This window comes from Pongo abelii, chromosome 1 (assembly GCF_028885655.2).
Source record: "Pongo abelii isolate AG06213 chromosome 1, NHGRI_mPonAbe1-v2.0_pri, whole genome shotgun sequence".
In the NCBI taxonomy this organism is placed as follows: domain Eukaryota; kingdom Metazoa; phylum Chordata; class Mammalia; order Primates; family Hominidae; genus Pongo; species Pongo abelii.
Genome location: NC_071985.2, coordinates 220,037,270 through 220,064,284, shown reverse-complemented (window position 1 = coordinate 220,064,284; position 27,015 = coordinate 220,037,270). Strand labels below are relative to the sequence as shown.

The 27,015-nt window shown below is 42.0% G+C and overlaps 1 protein-coding gene and 1 non-coding gene across 8 annotated transcripts in view; one reads left to right on the top strand and one right to left on the bottom strand.

Annotated features, from left to right (window-relative positions):
• Positions 1–6,622: 6,622 nt before the first annotated feature.
• On the bottom strand, positions 6,623–6,751 carry LOC112131422 (small Cajal body-specific RNA 11). The gene has a single exon (XR_002913497.1). It is a non-coding gene; the product is annotated as a small Cajal body-specific RNA 11 (non-coding RNA).
• An 885-nt stretch (positions 6,752–7,636) lies between these two features.
• PRDM2 (PR/SET domain 2) overlaps positions 7,637–27,015 on the top strand; it is a 127,749-nt gene continuing 108,370 nt past the window's right edge. For 3 of the 7 annotated variants that reach the window (XM_054541485.2, XM_054541451.1, XM_054541454.2), the window contains exon 1: positions 7,637–10,532. In XM_054541485.2, the coding sequence (XP_054397460.1) occupies positions 10,278–10,532 (255 nt within the window). In that variant the 5' untranslated portion in view covers positions 7,637–10,277. Of the gene's footprint in view, positions 10,533–24,343; positions 25,935–27,015 lie in introns of those variants that run through there. The other 4 variants (XM_063714928.1, XM_054541490.2, XM_054541458.2 and 1 more) reach the window with 4 other exon arrangements.

Below are 27,015 nucleotides of genomic sequence, written 5' to 3'. Positions count from 1 at the left end.
TATTTTTGCCACAATTTTTTTTTAAAAAAGCTCTTTATAACCTTACATAAAAGATTAGCTTATTGCCTGCTACAATATGTTTGCTCTCCAGTAACTGTAGCCATTACACCTCACCAAGGTGTCTAAAGCACAGATATTCTATTAGTCCGTTTATCATGCTGCTGATAAAGACATACCTGAGACTGCGCAATTTACAAAAGAAAGAGGTTTAATGGGCTCACAGTTCTACATGGCTGGGGAGACCTCACAATCATGGCAGAAGGTGAAAGGCACGTTTCACATGGTGGCAGACAAGAGAAGAGAACTTGTGCAGGGAAACTCCCCTTTATAAAACCATCAGATCCCATGAGACTTATTCACTATCACAAGAATAGCATGGGAAAGACCTGCCCCATGATTCAATTACCTCCCACAGGTTCCCTCCCATAACATGTGGGAACTGTGGGAGCTACAATTCAAGATGAGATTTGGGTGGGACACAGCCAAATCATATCAGATATTTATACAGTACATAAGCAGATATATAGTACATCTATGATACTCAAATTTCACGGCAGCAGGAGGAGCAATTAGGGAAAAACTGTCTAAAGAAGTCACTAGGGAGGGAAGGTAAGGGAAGAAGGGAGATATACTTCCTTTCCTTGATGAGTCTGCAGTCCATACTCCAATTGAGTACACAAATGTCTAAAGGTGAGACTTGAAACTCACATACTGAATAATCTATAGCAGGGTTTTAAAAAAGACATTTTTGGCCTGGTGCGGTGGCTCAAGCCTGTAATCCCAGCACTTCGGGAGGCCGAGGTGGGCGGATTACCTGAGGTCAGGAGATTGAGACCAGCCTGGCTAACACGGTGAAACCCCGTCTCTACTAAAAATACAAAAAAAAAAAATTAGCTGGGCGTGGCAGCGTGCACCTGTAGTCCCAGCTGCTTGGGAGGCTGAGGCAGGAGAATGGCGTGAACCTGGAAGGTGGAGCTTGCAGTGAGCCGAGATCATGCCACTGCACTCCAGCCTGGGTGACACAGCGAGATTCTGTCTCAAAAAAAAAAAAAGGCCGGGCATGGTGGCTCAAGCCTGTAATCCCAGCACTTTGGGGGGCCGAGGCGGGTGGATCACGAGGTCAGGAGATCGAGACCATCCTGGCTAACACGGTGAAACCCCATCTCTACTAAAAATACAAAAAATTAGCCGGGCGTGGTGGCAGGCGCCTGTAGTCCCAGCTACTCGGGAGGCTGAGGCAGGAGAGTGGCGTGAACCCAGGAGACGGAGCTTGCAGTGAGCCGAGATCGCACCACTGCACTCCAGCCTGGGCCACAGAGCGAGACTCCATCTCAAAGAGAGAAAAAAAAAAGACATTTTTGATATCTGGGGCTGAATAATTCTGTGTTGTGGAAGGGGACTGTCCTGTGTATTCTAGAATACTCAGTGGCATTTCTGGTCTCTACCTGCCAGAGACCAGTAGCAGCCCCCACCCAACTAGGACAACTCAGACTCTCTCCAGATTTTTGTTTGTTTGTTTGTTTGTTTTGAGACGAAGTCTTGCTCTGTCGCTCAGGCTGGAGTGCAATGGTGTGATCTCGGCTCACTGCAACCTCTTCCTCCTGGGTTCAAGCGATTCTCCAGCCTCAGCCTCCCGAGTAGCTGGGACTACAGGTGCCTGCCACCACGCCCAGCTAATTTTTGTATTTTTAGTAGAGACAGGGTTTCACCATATTGGCCAGGCTGGTCTCAAACTCCTGACCTTGTGATCCACCCACCTTGGCCTCCTAAAGTGCTGGGATTACACGTGTGAGCCACCGTGCCCAGCGCTCTCCAGATGTTTCAGAATGTTCCCTTGGGGGCCACTGCTCTCCAATTAGTTAAAGTTAACTATAACTTGGCCAATGAATGAGTTTCAAGTAGAGGCTCATACAGGTTGGTTAGCAGGCTTATGAACCTAGCTCAGGTGTCTCAGCTCTGGCAGGTGTTGGCAGGTGTTCGTCTTGGCTGTGACACCTGTATGGCTCCCTCAAATTGTCTAAATGATGACTTAAATGTGACAGAGGAATGCCATGCGTTTTTGACCCTGTTTGTGCAGCTTTGGAAAGGTATTGTTATTCTACTGTTAGCCAAAACATCTTATAATGACAATACAGTTTGAATTCTTAGGGAGGGGTGGAGGAGGGAAACATAGAGTCAAGTTAAATTGGAAGAAAAATGAATTCAAAGTGCAGGCCCTGAGTTCTTACTTAGCTATGGCTAATGTGTTTCTATTTCAGAGATCATATTTAAATTACAAAATGGTTGTTATCAATCAACATTATTGATGGAGGAGAGACTTGTACTTACCACTGTTTGGATGGTGGAGATGTGTACAACTCTGTTCACACTCTCAGGGGCTTAAAATATGTTTGGGACTTAAGATACACACATACAGGCCGCGCTCGGTGGCTCACACCTGTAATCCCACACTTTGAGAGGTCAATGTGGGTGGATTGCTTGAGCTCAGGAGTTCGAGACCAGCCTGGGCAACATGGCGAAACCTTGTCTCTACAAAAAATACAAAAATTAGGTGGGCATGGTGGCACATGTTTGTAATCCTAGCTACTTGGGAGGCTGAGGTGGCAGAATGACTTGGGCCTGGAAGGTTGAGCCAAGATTGCACCACTGCACTCCAGCCTGGGGGACAGAGTGAGATCTTGTCCAAAAATAAAAAATAAAAAAAGAAGAAAAATAAAAAAAGATACACATATACAGCAATCAGACCCTGAGGCGACACAGTATATGGACAATTGCTGATGGAGGTTATCCTTGGATTCATAAAATGAGGAAAAAATGAATGTGAGTTCCACTCCTGTACTGGGTTGAACACTGTCCTCCCAAAATCCATGTCCTCCTGGAATCGCAGAATGTGAACTTATTTGGAAATAGTGTCTTTGAGAGGTAATTAGTTAAGATGAGAATGAGGTGTGGTCGCAGTGGCTCACGCCTATAATCCTAGCACTTTGTGAGGCCGAGGCGGGCGGATCTCCTGAGTCCAGGACTTTGAGACCAGCCTGGGGCAACATGGCAAAACTCCGTCTCTATTGAAAAAAAAAAAAAAAGATGAGGTCATACTGGACTAGGGTGGGCCTTAAATCTAATGACTGGTATTCTTATAAAGCAAGCCATGTGAAGACAGAGAGACACAGAGAGAAGATGGCCAGACGAAGACAGGGACAGATTGGAATAATTTATCTATAAGCTGCAGAATGTCAAGGCAACCACCAGAATCTAAGATAGAGGCATGAAACAGATTCTCCCTCAGACTGCAGAAGGAACCAACCCTGAGACACTTCTGAGGCTGTAAGACAACACATTTCTGTTGTTTTAAACCAGAGGTCCTCAACCTTTTGGGCACCAGGGACCGGATTCATGGAAGACAATTTTTCCACCGACTGCTGGGGAGGGGTGAGGTAGCAGGGATGGAGGGATGGTTTTGGGATGATTCAAGCACATTACGTTTATTGTGTACTTTATTTCTATTATTATTACATTATAATATATAATGAAATAATTATACAACTCACCGTAATGTATTAGGCTGGTGCAAAAGTAATTGTGGTTTTTGCCGTTAAAAAGATAGCAAAAAGCACAATTACTTTTGCACCAACATAAAACAACCAGTGGGAGCCCTGAGCTTGTCTTCCTGCAACTAGATGGTCCCATCTAGGGGTGATGGGAGACAGTGACAGATCATCAGGCATTAGATTCTCATAAGGAGCTCACAACCTAGATCCCTCGTATGCACAGTTCACAATAGGGTTCTCGCTCCTGTGAGAATCTAATGCTGCCACTCATCTGACAGGAGGCGGAGCTCAGGCGGTAATGCCAGTGATGGGGCGTGGCTTTATAAATACAGATTAAGCTTCCCTGACTTGCCCGCTGCCCACATCCTGCTGTGTCGCCCAGTTCCTAACAGGGTATCGGTTTGTGGCCTGGGGGCTGAGGACCCCTGTTTTAAACCACTGAATTCGTTTTGTGGCACTTGGTTACAGTAGCCTTAGGAAACTAATGCAACTATGGGAAGATTTCATCAAAAAGCTGGCTTCTGAGGAAAGGCAAAATTTGGGTGCAGCAGAGAAGGGGTGAGGAGTGAATCTTAGACAGAAAGCAGGGTGAAGAAAAATGGAGAGCACAGCATTTCTAGAATGCAGATGGGGATGGTGAGAAGCACAGATCCAGGGTAAGAGATTGTTCATCTTGGTGATGAGTGAGCACTGACTGGGTAGGTAGGACGGGTCATCTCATCTACAGATGCCCCTGTAAGGCAACACACTACAGCTTCAAATCTGGGGAAACAAATCCAGGCTTAGGGTTTTACTATCTCAGTGCAATCTGCTCATTTCTGGACCTGATTTATTTTCTATTCCTTCTCATGCTGCTTGCTATTTCCAGCTGAAAAATATTTTCACTTTATGTCTCTGCTGTCAATGTATATGTTTTATTCATGTTCTCAGGGTGGTGTATTAGTGAATTCATTCTGCCTTCAAGGAAGGCTTAAACTTCCCTTTGTATTCTCTGGAACAAACTACATGAGCCTTTGAGCTTGTTACACTAAAAGTTTTGAAAGGAGTGACATCTGTTTGGGAAATTCTGAACTTTTCACCTAATTTATTAACATGTTTGGTTCTAAAAAATGTGATATAAGAAATACAATGGAAAAATCTAGAAACAGTGCTCTGGATTTTTTTTTTTTTTTTTTTTTTTGTAGAATGGAGTCAAGTTATCTCTAGAGCCACATATTTGAATTGGTTAGAAATTTTAGCATCTTGGGTCAGCTGTGGTGGCTCATGCCTATGATTCCAGCACTTTGGGAGGCCGAGGCAGGCAGATCACTTGAGCCCAGGAGTTTGAGACCAGCCTGGGCAACATGGCAAAAACTCATCTCTACTAAAATACAAAAATTACCCGGGCATGGTGGCATGTGCCTGTGGTCGCAGCTACTCTGTAGGCAGGACTGCTTGAGCCTAGGAGGTCAAGGCTGCAGTGAACTGTGATTGCACTACTGCACTCCTGCACTCTAGCCTGGGTGACAGAATGACACAGTGAGACTCTGTCTCAAAAAAGAAAAAAAAAAGAAATTTTAACATCATCAAGTCAGTTTTCTTTTTTTTCTTTTTGAGACGGAGTCTCACCCTGTCGCCCAGGCTGGAGTGCATTGGCGCGATCTTGGCTCACTGCAAGCTCCGCCTCCTTGGTTCACGCCATTCTCCTGCCTCACCCTCCCTAGTAGCTGGGACTACAGGCACCCTCCACCACGCCCGGCTAATTTTTTGTACTTTTAGTAGAGACGGGGTTTCCGCGTGTTAGCCAAGATGGTCTCGATCTCCTGACCTCATGATCTGCCTACCTCGGCCTCCCAAAGTGCTGGGATTACAGGTGTGAGCCACCGTGCACGGCCTTTTTTTTTTTTTTTTTTTCTTAAGAGTAATACTGGAAAGGAAAAAGGTGTGGGGAGCGAGCCATCACGGAGCACGCTGGGAGCACAGGAACGCGGTTCTGGTTTCACACCAGGCTAGCCTGCTTTGTAAATCCTGTCTCCTCCACTGGATCCTAAGTTCTTGGAGGACGGGATGGCGTCTTTGCCCATAGTGCCTAAGAGCATCTTGATGACCCGAAGCAAAATGAACAGCGACTCATCATGGACTTTGACATCAGACAAGTCCTTCAATCCTGCCTCTTATTCCAGCCAGCTGTGTCTCTCAACAATCTGAGCTTCAGTTTCTTCATCTGCAAAATTAGCAGCTGTTGTTGCTGTCGAGAGGATGAAAAGACAACGTAGGATAAAGTGCCGGCTCAGACTTGGGGCTCAGTAAAGGTCACCCCCTTTCCCTTTCTCACATAACTACATTTCACCACTGCCAAGATCTGCCTATACATTTTGAGGCTGCGGGGTTTTTCTCACAGAAACTACGCAGCCAAAAGTGTCTATGACGTGGTAAGATGTATCTTTAGCCCCCAGAGTTGCTATGTCTGGACTTCATGCGTGAAGAGTGCAAGCTTCAGATCTTTTAGTTGCTGGCGTGCTTGCTTGGATGCCATTCCTTGCTCAGGTAAATGACGTGGCAGAGGGATGGCGGGTGGGGAGAGTGAGGTGATGTAACAGAGAAGAGACGCTGGATCTCATGGAACATGATTTGCAGTCACAAGAAAAGGGTCTCATTTTTTTTTTTTTTTTGTTAAAGGTAAGCGATGTGTTATCTGAACAAAAGGTGAGTTCATTTGATTCAGCTGCACTGGATTCTCTTCCTTTGCCCATGCCTATGATCTTTTAATAGCTGTTCTTGCCTGACAGTCCAGGGACAGGATTTAGAATGGTGGCTTTATGCATCCAATGTTTTCTAATAATTCTGGCAATGAATAAAAAAAATGTAAAAAAAAATCCTTCCCAGCCCCTACCCTGAGTATGTCGATGGAGGAATGACTAGTTAGGCGCATGTAGTAGCATGGTTGTGTGTACCAGTTCCTGGTCTAGCTCTCAGGCTTGTGTGTGTGCGTGTCTGTGTGTGCATGCTCTGTGGGTGGGGAGGTTGCTTACTAGAGAGCTAAATGGTCTAGGTTCAAAACCTGGTTCCATTGTTTTTTTTCCATCTTAAATAGTCCTTCTCTTTCTTGCCTTGCAGAGCTAGTCCTAGTCTTATGACGGCCTTCCTAAGCTGAGAGGGAAATGGCTGTGTGTCCTGCCAAACTACCCTATTAGCTTGGTTGTATTACTAATGAGGCAAGTCCTTTTTTTTTTTTTTTTTTTTTTTTTTTTTTGAGACAAAGCCTCGCTCTGTCGCTCAGGCTGGAGAGCAATGGTGCGATCTCAGCTCACTGTAACCTCCACCTCCCAGGTTCCAGCAATTCTCCTATCTCAGACTCCTGAGTAGCTGGGATTACAGGTGTGCGCCACCACTCCTGGCTAATTTTTTGTATTTTTAGTAGAGACGGGGTTTCACCATGTTGGCCAGGCTAGTCTCCAAGTCCTGACCTCAAGTGATCCACCCACCTCGGCTCCCCAACGTGCTGGGATTATAGGCAGGAGCCACTGCGCCCGGCCAAGGCAGGTCCTTGAACCCTTCCTAGCTTCAGTATCCTCAGCTGTAAATGAGGATAGTGCTTATCACACAGGTTATGAGGATGAGTGAGAGAGTGCATGTAAAATACCTAGAACAGAGCCCAGCAGAGAATAAGTATTGTTATCATTCGGGGAATTTGAAGTCCACTTATTCTCATTGGCAATGTACTGTAAACTCTTGGATCTCAGCTGTAAGATGTGCAATCTTTTTGGAAGTGCTACAGGCATTCCAGCTGCTATGCAGCGCAGGAGTGCTGTGGTTCTTATTATAATAATATGAACAACATACTGTCATTTACATGCACAAGGTGCAGTCTACAACATACTTGCTGTAATACATCCACATTGAGAGGGCCATGGAGAAGCCTTTTTTTCCAATTAAAAATACCTGTTTAGCATTTATCGTGTGCCAGACACTCTTCTGGGTAGTGGGATGTTGTGGTGAATGATGATCATGTCTTCCATCACGGTACTGCCGCAGCAAGGTACAAAACCGGCCAGAACCGGTACCAGATGTACTGGGGTAGAGTGGAGTTTGATTCATGTTGTCGACTTGGACAAAGAGTATATTTTTATACTTCCATCCCCATACAGAAACAGCCTGCAATACATTTCACCTTTTCAAAGGGGCAAAAGAGTAATATTTAACATATCGCATGGATAATAAGTGCTCATTAAATTGTATTCTTGATGGCTCTCATCTTTTTTGGATTACAGAAATTACATATAATTATTTACCCTGAGAAATAGCACAGGTTGAAAAATAGACATATGTTCAAGAAATACACAGATGAAAACCACACAATGGCTGATTAAGGGTGGGGGGACCTTAGAGGAGACACCCAGCGTGGTAGGCTAAACAATACATTTTACCTTTTCAAAGAGGCAAAAGAATGATATTTAACATATCACATGGATAATAAGTGCTCACTAAATTATTGTATTCTCGATGGCTCTGATCTTTTTCGGATTAAACAAATTATATTTAATTATTTACCCTGAGAAATAGCACAGGTTGAAAAATAGACATATGTTCAAGAACTACACAGATAAAAACCACACAATGGCTGATTAAGGCTGGGGGGACCTCAGAAACGCTGAGGAGACGCCCAGTTTGGTAGGCTAAATAATGGCCCCATACCTAAGTCCACATCCCTAATGTCCAGAATCTGCAAATGCTACTTCATATGTAGTCTTGCAGATGTGATTAAGTGAAGGATCTTGAGATGGCCAGATTATCCGGGTGGGTCCTAAATCACATGTATCATTATGAGAGGGAGGCAGAGGGAATTTGACCACATACAGAGAAGATGACATGAAGATGGAGACAGAGATTTGAAGATACTGGCCTTGAAGATAGAGTGATGCAGTCACAAGCCAAGGCATGCTGGCAGCCACCAGAAGCTGGAAAAGGGAAGGAGCAATTCTCTGCTAGAGACTCCAGAGGGAGCCCGGCCCTGCTGCCACCTTAATTTTGTCCTAGTGATAACTGATTTTGGACTTGTAGCCTCTAGAGTTGTGACAGAATAAACTTCTGTTGTCAGGGTTGGGATAATTTGTTACAGCAGCCACAAGAAACTAATATAGCCAGTCACTTTGGATTAATGAATTAATAACCGGAAAGACAACCACTGGCTACTCTGTTAACCAACCATCTAGTATCCATTCTGGTTCACCCTGCACTTCTGATTTAACGTCCTTTATTTTCCTTTTGCATTCTATTGAATGCCAGGTGGCCCATAGCTTTTCTCTTAAAATGCTGATTTCTATGTCAGTGTTTTGATGGTGGATGGAACACTGGGGCCTCCCTATTTTCTTCATAGATACCCCAGATAATTTCGATGCATGGATCCAGTTGAAAGGTATTAATCTAGGTAAGGGGTGCAGAAGTCTGATGACTTTGCTCCACAACACAGAATACTACTTTGATGACAGGCACGTGGTATCTCCCAGATCTAGGGTCTCTTTTCCTTGAATAGCGGAAGAAATAAGCAAACCCTTGAGGTTTGATTTCCTTTATTTCCTTATTTTCTTATGCCCTGTCACTTCTCAAGGCCTTAATAAAATTTACTCTGATGAGGTGATCTTCATTTGTTTACTATAACTGACTAGATCATCAGCTATAGCCTCATTCTTTTTTTTTTTTTTTTTGAGACTGAGTCTCGCTCTGTCGACCAGGCTGGAGAGCGCTGGGGCGATCTTGGCTCACTGCCAGCTCCGCCTCCCGGGTTCACGCCATTCTCCTGCCTCAGCCTCTGGAGTAGCAGAGACTACAGGCACCCGCCACCTCGCCCGGCTAATTTTTTGTATTTTTAGTAGAGACGGGGTTTCACTGTGTTAGCCAAGATGGTCTCGATCTCCTGACCTCGTGATCCACCCGCCTCGGCCTCCCAAAGTGCTGGGATTACAGGCGTGAGCCACCTCGCCCGGCCAACACGTTTTCTTAAGATTAAAGCTGTTACATAAATGATCGTTCATAATTTTGGGAAGCACACCTGCCCTTAATATCCTGTTTTTCCACTGGGTGCTTTCTGCAGAGGGCCAACGTAGCCATCACATTCGGATTCTTCCTGACTTCATTCTCAGAGGATTACTCTATCTTGAAGTGCTCAAGGCTCCAGGCACCATCTATAACGACAACTCCCAACTTTCCAGCTCATCTCCAGCCTGTGCTTCTCCCCGACTCAACTCATTTTCAACCACGTGCTAGGCCTCCACCCTTGGATGTCGAAGAGCCATCTCCAGTTCCACCCAGTTCATCTTCATCAGAACATCTGAGTCGTCGTCTCTGCAGTCCATTTGTTTGCCCGCTTGGGAACAGTAAGCTCCTTAAGGACAGGGCTACTGCCGCGCTCTCAGAGGCGCTGCATTGGAACAGCGCGGGCACAAGGCAGCGTCGGTCATTGCTCCTGGGTACTAGGGCAGCAAATAAACCCAGCAGCTGCGTCTGCCTGCCTGGAGTTGGATCTTTTTGGGCGAGGGTGTACTGGTCCTTCTGACACCAGCGAAGTATAAGGTCTACGTTTATGTACTTGCCAGATATTTAATGACCTCCAACGATAGACATGCCCCCCCAACACCTCCTTCAGTCTTTTTGATTCTTTGAGAACCTTTGAACCACGCAGGATCCTAGCCCTAGGGTGCGGTCGGACCTGCTGCGAAGCCAGCCGCCGGGGCTCCTTCCCGAGGCGCCGCCATGGGATCCGCGGTGACCTACGAGGGGCGGCTGGGTGGTGGCCATTGGGCGACGGTGCAGGGTCAAGGGCTGGGCTCCGGGATCGTGGGGAGACCGGGGGTCCCGGAGCCCCGCAGCCCCGTAGGCCACTGCCTCGCCGCCCGACGTCACTTCCGACTGGAGCCAAGATGGCGGCAGCGCGGCCTCGGGCGCCGGGGCCGGCGGAACAGCGGCGGCGGCGGCGGCGGCCCTCGGCGCTCTGAGGCGCGGGCGCGGGTAAGGAGCGGCGTGGGTGGGCGGCCTCTGGGCTGGCGCCGGGACGCTGGTCCCTCCCCCCGAGGAGCGCGGCGGCGGCGGCGGCGGCGACACGCTGGAGACCCGGCGTCGCAAGGATGGCCGGGCCGGCGGACGCGCCCCCTCAGAGGTCCCGGGCGTGCCGGGGGCCCCGGGACGAGGCGCGGGCCTCCGGGTCGGTGGCTCCGCGGGTGGGTGGCGGCGCCGGCCTCCTCTCTGTCGGCCGTGGGGTCCCTGCGGCGAAGTTCGGGATTCGCTTTGTCGCCGTGAAGAGCCGCGCGCCCCGAGGGGGACGCGTGCGGGCTGCAGAGACTGGCCGGGTGCGGGCGGCGGTGGGGCCACCTGGGACCCCACGTGGGGCCGGGCGCCGTCCCAATTGTCAAGCCGCTGTGCTTTTCTCTTTTGTGTTCCCACTGAGTGTGTCTTGCACATTTGCACTCCTAATTTGTTTTGTGTCTTGCGTCTTTGTGTTTCCCAAATAGTTTTTGTGTGGTTTTAACCTGGAGATTGTCTCCCTCAATGTTCCCATAGACCCACGGGTGTGTGTGTGTGTGTGTGTGTGTGTGTGTGTGTGTGTGTGTGCGCGCGCGCGCGCGTGTGTATGTGTTACAGACGTGCAACTCTATGTTACTAATTTTGCTAATAAAGCTATCAATGAACCTCTTTTGATGGTGGCAAGTGAGACATGAAGTAAACCTAACAGGTCAGTATTATTCCCCAAACCGTCGTGGTTCCTTCGATCCACGCGTGAGCCACTGACCCTCCGGGCTTGTAGCCTTGTGTCGGGCTGTGAGCTGCGGCAAAGACCCCACAGTTAACCGGGAAGTCCTGATTTCCTTAACTACGCAGCTGAAATTTCCCCCAACAGAAATTTCGTGCTGGCCCCTCACTTTTCTTTTAGTGTTGTATTGAGATTTTGGGTGTATTTGAGACGTGGAACGTCTTTTGCTGAATCCCAGTAGGTCCTTAGATCCCTTTAACCAGACACTAGAACAATCATTTTTACCCCAGAACTCGACTAAAATGTTTAAGTTTTTGTTTACTCCAGGTTTATTAAAAGTGACCGAAACTTTTAACAACAAATGGAACTCTTCAATGATTTCTTTTATAATGGTACAGACTTCGCCTCGGTTTGATCAGTTGTGTCCAAGTATTAGAAAAATGTAGGCCTTTTAAAAAAAACATGATATGAAATTTACATATATTAAGGAGAGGGAACTGAGACACAAGGTCATACGTTCTTTTTTAGTAGGGTTCTGTGTTTTTGAGATGGTCCAAGCTGCCCCATCACTCTAGAGGCTTCCGGACTAACACTTATTGGCCAAACTTTTACATGTAGAATCTTAGTTTAGCCTTGAGATGACCTTTAAAGATCATTTTTATTAAACCCCCTCATTTCGAGCTATGGAAACAAATCAAAATTCATAGTGGAACTAAAACTCATTTACATTTTCTGTGATTCCAGGGCTCTTTTTACTCAACACATCTGTTTTGGTTTGATTGAAATAAGTTAATACATTTTAAGTGCTTAGAAAAGTGCCAGAACATGATAATACTGCTCAGTAAATATTTGCTTTTGTTGATTCTGAAGGTGGTTTCTTTAATTGAAAGGTTGGTATGTTCAGGTTTGTTTTTTCCTTATTTTGTGGACAGGGCCTGAAACAGTACAGTTTAAATCTGTAAGAATGTATTAGTTTTGTAAGTACAAAACATAACAAAAGATTCTCACTGTAGAAAATTGGAAAGTAGAGAAAAGCACAAAGAAGAAACAGAAATTGGGCATAACCTTCCCCTCTTCAGATAACCATTGTTAACGTTTGGCAGATCTTCCTGTCTCTCTTGGTGTGGGTATGTGTATTTCTTTCCTTATTTTACAATTCATTCACACATATATATATATATATATATATTTACATTTTATACAGGATTGATAATATAGTGTATATATTGTTTGCAACCTGTCTTACCTTATGATACGGTGAGCATGTATCCATGCCACTAACTAGTCAATGTTATATTTAATGGCTATTTAATATGTGGATGGGCCGTAAGTTATCAATCAAGTCCATATTGATCTGTAAGGTTTCTCAAGCCTGAGTTTTCTTTTCATTAAGATTTGTTTGAAAGTTTTTTTAAAATTTTGGGTTTTAAAGTTCTGTAATCTTTTGAGATTACAGTGAAAAATATAAATTCTGCTTTTTAGCATCTAAATATGCATTTTTCTTGCTGGTGCAGTCATAAGAAGTAACACTCAATTTCAGCTTCCTTTTTTCCGTTCTCGGCTGTGGCTGTGCAGTTATGTACATATATCTGCACATATTCTTTTGATGATTATTTTACATTAGATGTTTATTTATTCATGGGACTGTTTCTTTAAGCAGCCTGTCTCTTTTCAAGTTCCAAACCTGATTTACAAACCCTTTTTAAGTCCTGTTAAATCATAGACTTTCCAGGATGGAAAGCACCTTAGGTTATTTACTATTTTCATGTCTTCTGAGTAGCTTTTCATGTTATTTTTAATACTCATGCAGAAAAAAACCCAAAACAGCGGACTTCTACTAGGAAACTCCATAATGGGGAGTGGAGGAGGAGGAGGTTGATGGTTGGGGGAAAATCGTCAAACTTGCATGACGCTGGGTAGCTAAGGGGGTTTCCAGATGATGAGGGACATCACCTGACCGTCCTTACCACAGATAACTGCCGCCCTGTGTCTAGGGTTTCATGCTTTGTGCGCTGATCATCAGCTATACTGTCACCTATGGTTACAACATTGGGTTAGAGGCCTGGGGTGGTGGTCCATCTCTCTATTTTTGAAGCTACAAGTTTCTAGTTAGAGCTGTAAAAACCACCTTTATGGAGTGTCTGAAAGCTGTGAACTCCGTTACTGAAAACAATACTTAGCTTCCATTAAAGCAGGGTTTCTCAACCTCTGCACTTATTGACATTTGGGTTAGATAATTCTCTGTTGTGGAGGACTATCCTGTACACTGTAGGATGTTTACCAGCATCCCTGTCCTCTATCAAGGAGATGCCAGTAGCACCTCCTTCCAGTGTGACAGCCAATAAAATCTCCAGACATTTCCAAATAGCACTTGAACCGCTGCAGTGAAGGAAGGCTCATCTAACTGTATGGTTGAATTATTGAAACAGATTATTGAATCTCTTTAAGAACTGTAAGGATAGACTAGATGGTTTACACTTTGAAGCCAAGAAATGGACTTCAGGTCTGTCCACGTTCCTTTCCACCTTTGGTTTTGTGACTTTATTGAATGGTGTTTCAGCACTTTTGCTTTGGCATCAGTTTTGTGGCATGAGGTAAAGCAATGTGAGGTATCCTGGAGATCATAAAGGAGTTTTCATGATGTGGAATCAGCATTCTTAGTATGCAGATTAAATTATGAAATTTGAATAAATTTGCATAGAGTTGATGCGTGGTAAATAATTTAAGCATATAGACCATTATGCAGAACAGCGCAGAAACAACTGTCTTCTAGAAAAGCAACTTGGTCCAGCAACCCCTTGAAGATTGATGGTAGAGGCTATGCTGTAGTTTTTCCGAAACCTGTTTTTTTTGAAAACAAACAATTTGAGGTTATGCACAGAAATGGTGAGTTTGCCCTGAGGCAATAAGGCTTACTTTTGAAGTGCTTACCTAACTTTAACTTAATACATTATAATTTAAAGCTAGTTCATTGATCTTTGTGGAAAACATGCAGCATTAATGCAGCTTTCCTCCAGGGGGAAAAGTATAAGTTGCCAAATCCTTATTTGTAATCTTTCTAAGTGTAGATAGTATTGATTGAATTTTTATTGTGGCATAAGTAATCTTTAGTCAGAATGTGTTGATAAATAAAACATGTGAAAAGAGATGTGCTTTTGGAGCTACATTTGGTAGGGGTGGTTTTATGAATTACAGAACATCTGTATAATTTCACTGGAATGAATGCATGTGTCGCTTAAATATTCTTTCTTAAAGAGAATGCCTTCATTCCCCACCCCCACCTTCCTGAGGCCTGAATTAGAGTTATTGTGTGTAGTAAATCTGGCTCATTTGGAATGAAATATGCTTACAGTATTTTTCTTAGTACTGTATAGTATTTATTCTTAGAGTCTTGGTTCATGTCATGCCTATACTATGTTTTCATTTATTAGTCCTTTGGAACATGCAATAAAGGAGATTTTACTGAATACTTATTATTTTCCAGCCATTTTGGTGAAAAGAATATTTTGTAGCTCTTGCAATAAATCATACTCTGGGTTTTGCTTTGAAAGAGCTGAATTACTTCTTGGCACAGCTTGTCTGAAATATGTAAAGCTAAGTGCAAGTGTTAGTTTGATTATAGGGGGCAGTCTGTCTGGAAATTGGTAAAACCCACACATTTTATATGTGCTTATATGTAGTTTTACTAAGACCTATGTTAAACTCTGGTGGGATAATTCCGTGGCACTTTCACATAATTTAAATGATGCCATGTAATATTCACTAAACCCTTATATACTTCAGTATGAATCCTGTACATTGCCCAAGACCTTGTTAAGAGAATGTAAATTAAATGTAAATTGGAGTATCAGTGTAAAAGTGACATTCTAAATGTTCCTCACTCTGTGAGGCTTATTTTTTAGGGACTTTGCTCTAATTCTGAAAGACTTAGTTTTACAGTACATCTGAAAATAGGAGTTTTCAAAAGGATGGCTCTTGGGATAAATTTAGATTCTTAATTGTGAAGCTCTGTTACCACTTGTTAGAAGGCAGGTCAGCTCACCTGCTTGGGGAGATAAATATATGAATGCACTCTCGAGTAATTTAATGGAGCCCTACCTCAATGTACAGAATGACAGTATCATAGATCAAGAATGGAGTACGAGTGATTTTCGGCTGTGGTGGGGGTAGGTAGGTCACTTGTCCCCTGTTGTCTCTTCCTGTTTGTAAAGTGAAGACTATGATTAGTCTTTTTCATCGAGATGGTTTGAGATGAATAAAGAATAGGCAGGCAATTTGAGATACTTTAGGTTTTTCAAGAACATTAGTAACATTTTTTCTTAGATATTTCTCCTAATACCATGAGTGTTGTGAAATAACATGGCAGTTATTGTTGAGAGAAAAGCCTTCCCAGTTATCTTTTGAGTCCTTAGGCGTTTTGACCTTCCCTCCACTCTTACAGAATTTGGTGGAAGGGGCCACTATTTTTTCTAGCTCCTTCTGTGCCTTTCACAAAGCCACATCCTGCACCGTCTACCCTTCTCTGTGGATATTTTTCCGCTTGGCAATTTCCTTTCTGAGGCACCCACTTGAGACTTCTGAATCTCCATCCCCATGTTGATGGCCTGTTTGTGCTTGGACCCGTTCTTCCACTTGAGACTGATGTACTTTTCCCTGGAAGGTCGGGCATCTCCTTAGAGTCAGTAAAATGGAGCTCACTGGCCAGGCGTGGTGGCTCATGCCTGTAATCCCAGCACTTTGGGAGGCTGAGGCTGGTGGATCACGAGGTCAAGAGTTCGAGATCAGCCTGACCAACATGGTGAAACCCCATCTCTACTAAAAATGCAAAAATTAGCCGGATGTGGTGGTGGGCATCTGTAATCCCAGCTACTTGGGAGGCTGAGGCAGAAGAATCGCTTGAACCTGGGAGGCGGAGGTTGCAGTGAGCCGAGATTGCGCCACTGCACTCCAGCTGGGAGACAGAGCGAGACTCCATCTCAAAAAAAAAAAAAAAAAAAATGGAGCTCACCACCTTTTACTTAAATATTGTCCCTACTCCTGACTGCTCTGTCTTTAAAATATATTCACATCACCATTCCTGCAGTCACTCACATTCCAATTTTGGGACTCATCTTTGCCATTTCTTTTTTACCTCCTGTTCAGTTAGCTAACATTCTACCCATTCCTTCCCTCTGCAGTGTCAATCATATTTTTGTTTCAGCTCTTGACTGCAGTTCAAACCCTAATTGCCTGTTCTCTTGGATTCTGAACCGACTTGCCTGGCCCCAGTCTTTCTGGCTGCCCTTTCCTCACCTACTTTCTTATTTTTTTTCTGTCAACTTACTCTTCCTAAAATATTCAATTTTTCTTGTCGATGGTGACTTCTTAGTCCAGAACTCCTCACTGCCCATCCCAGGTGCTAAAGCTGCCTTCCTAATGGGCTGCCATGAAACCAGGCTCCTCTTACAGGTGATCATAGGCTCTGCTTCTCAGTCATTCTTCTTCCATCTTTCTCCACAGACCTTTTGGAATAGGGTGTGGAATAGGATAGTAACTCCTCACACGGTATCTGAGAACTCTACCACAAGGTCAAGTTTAGATTTAACCTGGAACTAAGAGCCCCCTAGAACTGCCCATCTGTTCTGTCCTTGCTCTGCACTGAGGCTCACTTGAGTTGCACTGTTTTACAGACTAAAGCAGACAAACATCAAAAGACAGTCTTTCGTCTTTTTTTTTTAAATCATAAATTGTTAGGCATTTATTTCTCTTTACCTTGAAACAAGAACTAATGATTTATTTTGAGGAAATATACATTTTTTTTCCAAAAAAAGCTTGTGTGTGTGTAGTTTTAAGGGTCTCTTAAACTGTAGAATAGTGTACACACTTTGCTCTGCAAACAGTAGGCATTGCCATTATTTTTAAATATTTGTGAGAAGTAGTAACATATTTAGAGAATAAATCCCAAATCTCAAATTATTTAAAATAGAAGAGTCACTTTCTACCAAAATTAAAAAAAAAACTTAATAAAATCTTCGGAGAAGACCTATAGAATCTTGTAGTAATGTAAGTGTGCCTGACACCGTAGCAAAAGAGTTTAAGTTGTCGTTTTATCTGTTATGACTTCCAGTTTTGCTTTAGGTTGTTCACCTGTGAATTCAGGAAGCCTCCCCATCATTTATGTGCAGGTTGTATGGAAGATGAAAAGAGCTCCGAGCAGCTCCTCGTAAGATGCCTCTGTTGCTCAGAGAGTCTTCATGTGAGACATGAAGACTTCGGTGCCAGGCCCACTACCCTGTCCGTGCTGCTGTAGCGTTCTTCCGCTTTTCAGGAAATTCACAAATCTTTTGCAGGATTCCTAGACATCTCTTAATTTTAAAAGTAACATCTGCATTGGCAACTCCAGTGGAAAAACGGTACACAGGGGTCAACTGAGGATTCATTTTGTTTTGGGAATTGTGAAATGAGCTGTCATATGGCATCTTGCTTTAGAAATTTTGTCTGAGTTAGAAGCTTGGCATTTGAGCGTTAGTCAAGAATTGATTTAATTTTCCTTTTATAAGTTAAAGTTTTTATACATCTAATGTAGGGAAAATGTCAGAAAAGAATCTTTCATGGAAACTTCTGTTACTTTAATACTGTTTTGCAGGAGGTAATAATGGCCTTGAATCTGAAGCATAGTTCTCATCAGAGAGCAAGGACTGATTGGAAAACTCTTGTATTCTGACCTGCCCCCAGATTTTTACATTTGTATTCTTGGCAATTAGTCTTAAAAATAAGGAAAGGAAATTAACATTTTAATTCAAGAGTGCTTTGATTGGATGGAGTTACTTCATGCAGGAAAATTGACAATAATTCTTTTTTTTTTTTGTACCGTTGGAGGGGAGGAATATCCTATAGTGAGAGCTAAGATAATATGTTTTAATTTCTTCAGAGAAACTGGGTAGTTTTAATAAGGGGGTTACAGGGAATTATTGTAGGAACCCTAAACAAAGCTTGAGATTTGTGATGTAATAAATTACATGTTCAGTGGAATATGACTTAGGTGTGTAAATTTAATTAAAAGTATGAGGGAGAGCATATATTAATAGCTGTCAATAACAGCAATCAATAATAAAGAATAAATAATCAGCAACTGCCATACGTTTACTTCTGAGCTGGCTCATTATTAATGGATGCTTGGAGCAGTAGCTTTTGAAAATTTCCCCTTTAATCTTTTTTTTTTTCTTCCCAAGTAAAGGAAGAGATATTCTGACAGGGAAAGAACCCTGGAATGCCACAATCTAAATGCGGATTTATAGTCCTTTCCTAGCATATCAGCAGGTCCCTTATTTGACATTTTGATATGGTGTTATTTAATTGCTCGAGGCCCATTGGAGCCGGAGGGCTGTTGACCTCAGAGCTCTATAAACTTAAATATTTCAAACAAAAGCTTGAATCAGTCTCATTTTCTCACTGGAGCTTTGCAGCTCTAAAGCCACTGAGAACAGCAGACCCTTGGTTTTTCTAATCTGTTACATGGAAACTGTGTTATTAGTATCAGATCCTCCCACCTGGAGTAAACTCGATATACTCCACTTCGCTATTTAGGTTTCTCTGCTCTATGCATTCGGGGAGTCAGGGCCTGCGATAGTTGTCTGTCGTGTTCTAGGCCTCACTGAGGAAACTGATCATTGAAATGGGAGAAATTACTGGTTTATTTGTGAACATTCTATTCTTGTATCTCATATATTTGTAGGTAGGGAAATTGCTGTATGTGATATACTCTGTGTTAACCGTTGTCTTTTGGTATTGGGAGAAATCCTTCGGTGGGTGAGGGGCGTGAGTGGTTTCAAGCAGAAGGAATTCATTGCCTCTGGTTCAGCAGCTTGCCACAACTTTCCTGTCTGCGCAGTCTCTCTCCACACACATAGAATCTCCTTATTCTTAAAGTATCAGGTTTGATTTTTCACTTTATTTAATTTGGTAATATAGTCTGCATTTTAATACCAAGGTTGGGGCTGTATTTTTTTAGTACGAAGCTAGATGATTACTCTTGTGAAATCGTATTATTTTAGAAAACGAAAACTGATGAATTTGCTTTTAGCAAATTCCTGGGCAGATTCAATATCTGTGCTTTTGTTTAATCTAACAAGTGGATACTACATGTTTTCATATTGACATGTGAAGTTTACAGATTTTTTTTTTTTTTTTTTTACCCAAAGTATTTTTATTGCTATATTGGCAATGGGTTTTTTGGGTATGTTTTTAAGGGCCACATAAAAATAGATTCAAGGAACAAATTAAATTGAAGTCCTAGATTTAAATGTTTGGTTTAAAGAATTTTCTACAACAAACTTCAACAGATTCTAATTGTGGAGTCTTTCTGAAGAAAAAAAGTTCGCAGATTGTAATTTAGGAATTGTGCGTGGTAGTTTTCTATGACAATGAATACCTTAATAGCATTTTAAAATCAATAAAAACTGTTTTTGAGAAGTTGGCATATTTCAGACATTTTTATTATTTTTCTAGAAGTTTCAGGATTGCAAGAATCTTTTGGTCAGAGTAAGATCAGTGTTAGACGACACTACAAATCTACTCTGCTAAAAGCTGAATGATCTGTGTATTTGCTACAGTGTTTATTTGCCTTGAGAACTACTTTATGTGGTGATTAGCTTTAGAATTTTTTTATGTTGGCCATGAACTTTCTAAGCCTCCCTTCCCAAAATGGCAACTTTTTTTCTTGTGTCTAGTCCATGTTTTCATTCTGGTCTTTTAAATTTGATAAAAACATATTCTCCTACTTATTTCTGTTTTACTCTTTATCCATAAACTTCCTGAATCATAAAAGTTAAAGTTTTTTGTGATTCTTGATGTCACAATGTAGAATTTTTTGTAACTTAAAATAATTATAAAATAGTATAGGTGACCTCTATGTGTCTATTGCAAAGTTAATTATTTTCCAGTTACTCCTCCCTCGCTGCCAGAGATCTAAAGTGATCCTAAAGAAAATTGTAAAAAATAATATCAGTGATTTAGAGGTGAATGTACAAATCAAATATGTATTTTCCCAATTCTGTCCCTTCCCCCACAGATGTAAACTAATCTTAAAAAAAATCTGTTGCTCCTACTTTGTCTTTCATATAGATTTGTAGATTTTTACAAGTCCGTAAAGGGCAGATATGAAGACAGTTTAAGTGTTACACGTATTACATTAATGCTAGTTTGTGTCTTTGTTTAGATACACCTGCTTTATTTCAGAGGATTGGTAATAGAGAGTGCTGGGGCTGCAGGGCTGGTATGACCCAGGGAAAGGGCTGTCCCACATGTCTCTAGATTTTCTGGTCTCTGGACTTCCCGTGTCAGAAGACAGCAGCTTAACAGTTGTTGAGGTTGTGTTGACACTTTATGGGACTAGTATCTTAGTAATGACCCAAATTATTTTATTGTGGTTATATTGATACTGATCATTAATCATCAAATCATCTTTATGCTATTAATAAATGTTTCTAAGACCGATTTGTCTAGAACTTGAAAGCAATATCTTGAAAAGTGCATATACTCATATTATTAAGATCTTAGATATGTAAAATAGAGATCAAGCTCTTATCTTCTAAGAGTGCATGCTCTTCTAGGACTGATAAATATTAAGGTGGGATAGAAGGGATATGTTAGACTTATTCAAGGAGTGCTGTAGAAATATTCAAGAAGGTTTGATTAGGCGTGGAAATGCAGAAAAGAAACTAAGGCATAAGCCAAGGTCAGAGAAGTCCTAGGGATTTAAAGATTTTCAGTATCTGCTGTTAGCAAAGCAGAGGCACTTAATTGTTTAGCACTTCAAAAAAGAGCATTTGGCCGGGTGCAGTGGCTCACGCCTGTAATCTCAGCACTGTGGGATGCTGAGGCGGACAGATTACGAGGTCAGGAGATTGAGACCATCCTGGCTAACACAGTGAAACCCCGTCTCTACTAAAAATACAAAAAATAGCCGGGCGTGGTGACGGGCGCCTGTAGTCCCAGCTACTCGGGAGGCTGAGGCAGGAGAATGGCCTGAACCCGGGAGGTGGAGCTTGCAGTGAGCTGAGATCACGCCACTGCGCTCCAGCCTGGGCGACAGAGCGAGACTCCGTCTCAAAAAAAAAAAAAAAAAAAAAGAGCATTTGGTAGAATTGTTAGGGTTTCAGTGATACGCTTGGAAAGATTTTTCTCTGCCTCTGCACTGCTGGATTGATCATTCCATTTCTCACATTTGATAAAACCTTGGCCTGGAGATACCATGTATTAGTTAAATGGGTGTGTAAAGACAGGACTGTTGAAGTCAACACTGAATATGAAGGTTATGTAGGATTGCCATGGCACTTCCACAGGGGTTTTGAGCAGTGCTGGAGGAATCTTAAGGAAGTTATTCCAAACATTTTTAGATGCTGTAGTTGCTTTAGAATACATTATTATCCTATTGCAGCTCGTCACATGGTTACCACATTCAGAGGTTCTCAGTTGGAAGGGCATTTGAGAATGTGTGTACGTATTTTCGATTGTCAGAATGATTGGAGGCACTGCCAGTGTTGATTGCTCAAAACAATGTTAAGTGCCCATAAGGAAAGGGACAGTCTTGCTCAAGGAGTTGGCCAGTCCAAAATGCAGGGTTCCTCTGTTGGGAGACTCCGCCCAGGTCTTACTTCTTTTCCTTTAAGACCCCTTGTTTTTGATATAGTTGAATAAATAATTAAGTTTTAAAAATAACATTTGAGAATTCACTGTCAGATTTACAGTGCTTTTGTTGTTGTACAATATTTTATGTATATAGCTTGACAATTTTGTGAGTCCAAGAGGGAGAGAGGAAAAAATGAGAGTCTGGTTTTTAGCAATTAGAATTTGGAAGTAATAGGGAGGAGGCTCTCCCCACACAGATATATAGTGAATCTTTAAGAAAAAGATGTTATGATCTTTCTTTTCTCTGGAAAGAAATAATAAGTGCATTCTCATTTGGACAGAGGGGAAACAGGTAGTGTAGAAAGAGAAGATTATTAATTATGTAGCAATCTGAATTATATTCTAACCTTTTTTTATTAAGAAAAAGATGATAGCCTGGGCAACAAGGTGAGACTCCGTCTCTACCAAAAAAAAAAAAAAAAAAATTAGCCAGGCATGGTGGCGCGAGCCTGTAGTCTTAGTTATTTAGGAGGCTGAGGTGGGAGGATCACTTGAGCCCAGGAGTTCGAGGCTGCAGTGAGCTATGATTGTGCCATTGCAGTCCAGCCTGGGTGACAGAGTACTACACCATCTCCAGAAAAAAAGAAAAACATGAGATTCCTTGAGATAATCAAAGAATGCAATGTTTTAAGTACTATTTTAGTTATTCAATATCAGATGTTAGGATATCTCAGTTGTCTGAATTGTGCCTATGAGCTAGCAATGACAAAAGGTGAGGAAAAGAAAAGAAGTGTTAAATAAAGAGGGAAAACATGAAAAGCAGATGGTAAGAAGAAGGCAGCATCTCAGAAAACAGCAGCTCCATCCTCCCCTGCCCTCAGGACCAAAACCTCAGTGCCATCCCAGACTTCCTTTCTTTCTTTCATGCCTAAGATCTAAAACTGCAGCACATCTTGGGTACTCGAGACCATCATGGCCAACATGGTGAAACTCCGTCTCTACTAAAAATACAAAAACATTGGCTGGGCGTGGTGGCGCGTGCCTGTAGTACTAGCTACCCAGGAGGCTGAGGCAAGAGAATTGCTTGAACCCGGGAGGTGGAGGCTGCAGTGAGCCAAGATCACACTATTGTACTCTAGCCTGGTGACAGAGCGAGACTCCGTCTCAAAAAAAAAAAAAAAAAAAGAAAGCAAATCTATCCATCCATCCGTCCGTCTGTCCGTCCAGGATCCAGTTACTTTTCACGTCTTGTACTGGCTGAGCCATGCCCCCATTGTCTCTTGGTTAGACTGGGTATCAGCCTCCGACATCACCTCTTCATGCGCCCCTCACCAACTGTGCACCAGCCACACCAGCATCCTGGCTCCCTCTCCGCTTCCCCAGGCTGCAGCCTTGTGAGGCTTCTCGCTTTTGCTTCCACCTCCACCTCCATATAACATTTCTCCCCATACTTTCTTGGTTTGAAGCTCGTCCCTTTCCTGGCTTTTATGTAGACCGCTCCTTCTGAGTCCTTCTCTGACCACATTGTTGAATTTGCACACGTAGAGGTAGAGACAGAGATTGTAGTAACTATCTCCCTCTCCATAACTCTTTATTTTTTTCTAAAGCACTTTCATTTTCTGGCATGCCACATATTTTACTTATGTATTTACTGTGACTGTCTTCCCCAGAAGGGCAGGGATCTTCCTCCTTTCTGCTGCTCAAGGGTAGTGCTTGACACATAGTGGGTGCTCATGGGGAGGCAGGAGTAAAAAATTGGTGAAATGTAGTTAAGATGCATTAGCAGAAACCAAAATTATGAGACCTTGACCGAATTATCTTAAGCTATTGTTAATTGAGGATGCTAGTGCTGTGCTTATTTTGGTGAAGGGGACCTGAGCTGGTTCACTGAAGGCAGCACAGTGCCTGCTAATCCTTGGAAGAAGCTTCATAAATGATAGTGATGATGATGATACCGATGATTCTTGTGAGAGGGAAAAGGCAAACAAAGGGAAATGGTAAAGCATTATAGCTCTTTCCAAACATCTTTTATTAAAACATTTGCATTTTACCGCTAATGTTTTTTGTTCTGTTCCTCAAAGAGAACTCCCCTGAGCCAGTGTTAATAAATCTACCTATAAAAGCTTTGTCAGAGGACACGTGAAACCCCTAACATCTTATTCACCTGGGGGAATAAGGTGTCACGCAGGGCTACCACGTGGAACTGGATAGTAGTCAGTAGGCATTTCTGGTCGAGGGTCAGGTGTGCACATCTGAGGGATCATTAACCTCATCACTGTTTAATACCAAAATACACATTTTTTTTTTTTTTTTGAGACGGAGTCTTGCTCTGTCGCCCAGGCTGGAGTGCAGTGGCACGATCTCGGCTCACTGCAAGCTCTGCCTCCCGGGTTCACGCCATTCTCCTGCCTCAGCCGCCCGAGTAGCTGGGACTACAGGCGCCCGTCACCACGCCCGGCTAATTTTTTGTATTTTTTAGTAGAGACAGGGTTTCCCTGTGTTAGCTAGGATGGTCTCGATCTCCTGACCTCGTGATCCGCCTGCCTTGGCCTCCCAAAGTGCTGGGATTACAGGCGTGAGCTACTGCGCCCAGCCCAAAATATACATTTTTAACTTGATAACAATCTTACGTCTTAGAGAAGAGGGTTGATTATGTTCAATATATGATGTTTACTAAGGCAGGACATGTAAATATAGATGAGAAAGATGCTCAGTATTAAAATTTAAAGGAATGGACTTCATGGTTTAACTTGCAATTCTCTGGCTTTTTTTTTTTTTTTTTTTTCCCCCCGAGTACTTGCTTACCAAGAGTTTATATTGGTTTGGCTAGCAGTGAGCTGTCTAACAAGATGCAATCTCATGGAATACATCCTTATGCCAATTATGAATAAAAGTAGTTCAGACGGCCAGGCCCTAACTTAAATACAGTGCCTTTGGTGGTTAAGGCTGATCAGGTGAGTGGTTAAATAGATCAAGAAAAGGAAAGAAAAATCCAACTACCTTATTAAAAAACAAGGGTAAAATGTCAAAACAGTGGGTAGGCAGTAGGAAGAATGTCACTAAATTATGTATTCTTTGGGTTATTAACAATTAGAACATAACGTTACAATGTAAGCAGAGGCTTGTGGGTCAAGGAAGGAAAGATAAGTTATAAGCAAGTGCGTAAAGAAATAGGAGAATTATGCCTAATGGTGTGTGTATGTAAACGTGGGAAATGTTTAGAACCTTACAGTGGAAGTTCTACTTAAAGTGTCATGATTTAATATATTATGAATTACATCAAATGACTCTTAAGGCATACGTTGCAGAAAGGACCATTTTCAGAGATTATTATTTAGAAACAAGTATGTCACATGCATTTACGAGAAATAATTTTGTCTTCTTATTTTACTATGCTATGAATACATGGAACACGGGTTTTTAAAGGGACAATGTAGCTGTTTCCCAACATCTTTTATTAAAACATTTGCATGTTACTGCCAGTTTTTTGTTCTTTTCCTCAGAGAGAACTCCCGGTGGCCAATGTTAGTAAATTCAACTTTCTAATTCAGGAACTTGAAAAACAGAATGATGTAATGGGGTCTAATGGTGTTTATGTTCAACACAGTATTGGTAAAAGAAAAAGAAAGACACTTACATTGCATAATAAGGTACTCAATAATGCTTTGTATTTCTATTAACAAAGCTAATTTATTTCTTCTTAGGAATGATGCAGTTCCAAAGCAAAGATTTGATGTCATCCTAATGAGTCTGCTTTCAGTTGTAGAGTACAGTGAAGCCCTAGTAAAGAGTAGTAAGAAATCTATTTTACTGGAGATAATAAATCTGACAAGGAAGCTCTCAGCATAGATTGAAGTTGATTTGGCATAGAGTTGCTTTATAAATAGCCCTTTGAGCAAACTCTACAGTTATGTATGTGGTTTTAAATCCCTGTAAATTTTTAGGCAGGTACATATTACAATTGTCTGTTTTTCTTTTTAGGGTTCATGTAATCAAAGAAGTTTCTTTGTTGTGTGTATCTTTACAGAACACAACAGGAATTGAAAATGAATCAGGTGAGTTTAAAAATCAGAATTTATACAAATACATGACCTAGATGTTAGACCAGCTCTTGATTTTTACAAGATAGTAGCACACACATTCATTTCTCCTGGATTCTCATTTTTGTTTCTTAATACCATTAATTAGTTCATTGCATTCATACCGTGCATTTGTTCGTGCAGTGGAATATGCATTGTTTGGGCGTGGGTTGGCGTTTCTGTGGTTCCCTGAGGAGAGGACTCATTCTTAGGGATTTTCATTAAGACTTTCTTTTTGACCTCTCCCTTGCCACACTCTAGTGTGAGTTTTTTGTGTGTGTTTGTTTTGAAGCTTATTAAGCTTTCATTTTTAGCATTTTTTATTTTGTGACTATTTGTTGGTTGAAAAGAGAGGATTAAAAGTTATTTATAGAGACTGCAAATGATCAAAGAAGAAACTTTAAGCATTTGTCCTTGAAAAACCTGTTCTCAGAATAAAAACAAGAGGGCAGATATTGAAATGTAAGATGTGTTTCTCTTTACAGGAGATGTGGGATTACCTGGTGATTAAATTATTCTGCTATGGATATTTTCATAGCTTCAAGGGTGTTCTGATAAGTAGAGCCAGTTATATGGATCTAATAATATATTCTAGAGGAGGATTCTTATTTTCTGGTTTCAATATCATCTCACTTGTAGTTATAGAAATACGTGGGTGTCAGAAATGTTTTCTTTTTAAAATCTTCATAAGCACTTATTTTTAAAATATGAAGGACAAAACCCAAAATATGAAGTATGTAATTTTTTTTTTAGTCCTTAGCATAAAACTCTCAGACTTGAAAACATTTTGTATCCCTCATCAACTGAAACTTTAGACACCTTTTTATCATGTACAGGTGATTCTAACTAGAGATCACAAGTTCAATTTAATTAGCTGGGCCAAGTTTAATACATTCAGTCGTGTGCTGCATTGAGAGATGTGAAATTTTTGGATTCTTTTGATTTCTTTTCATTACTTTCTTTATCAGAAATGTTTACTTTAATGCAGAGGACATATATCATAAAAAACGAATCTGGCGAACACATGGGGCACATGCTTTCTATTATTTTAAAACTT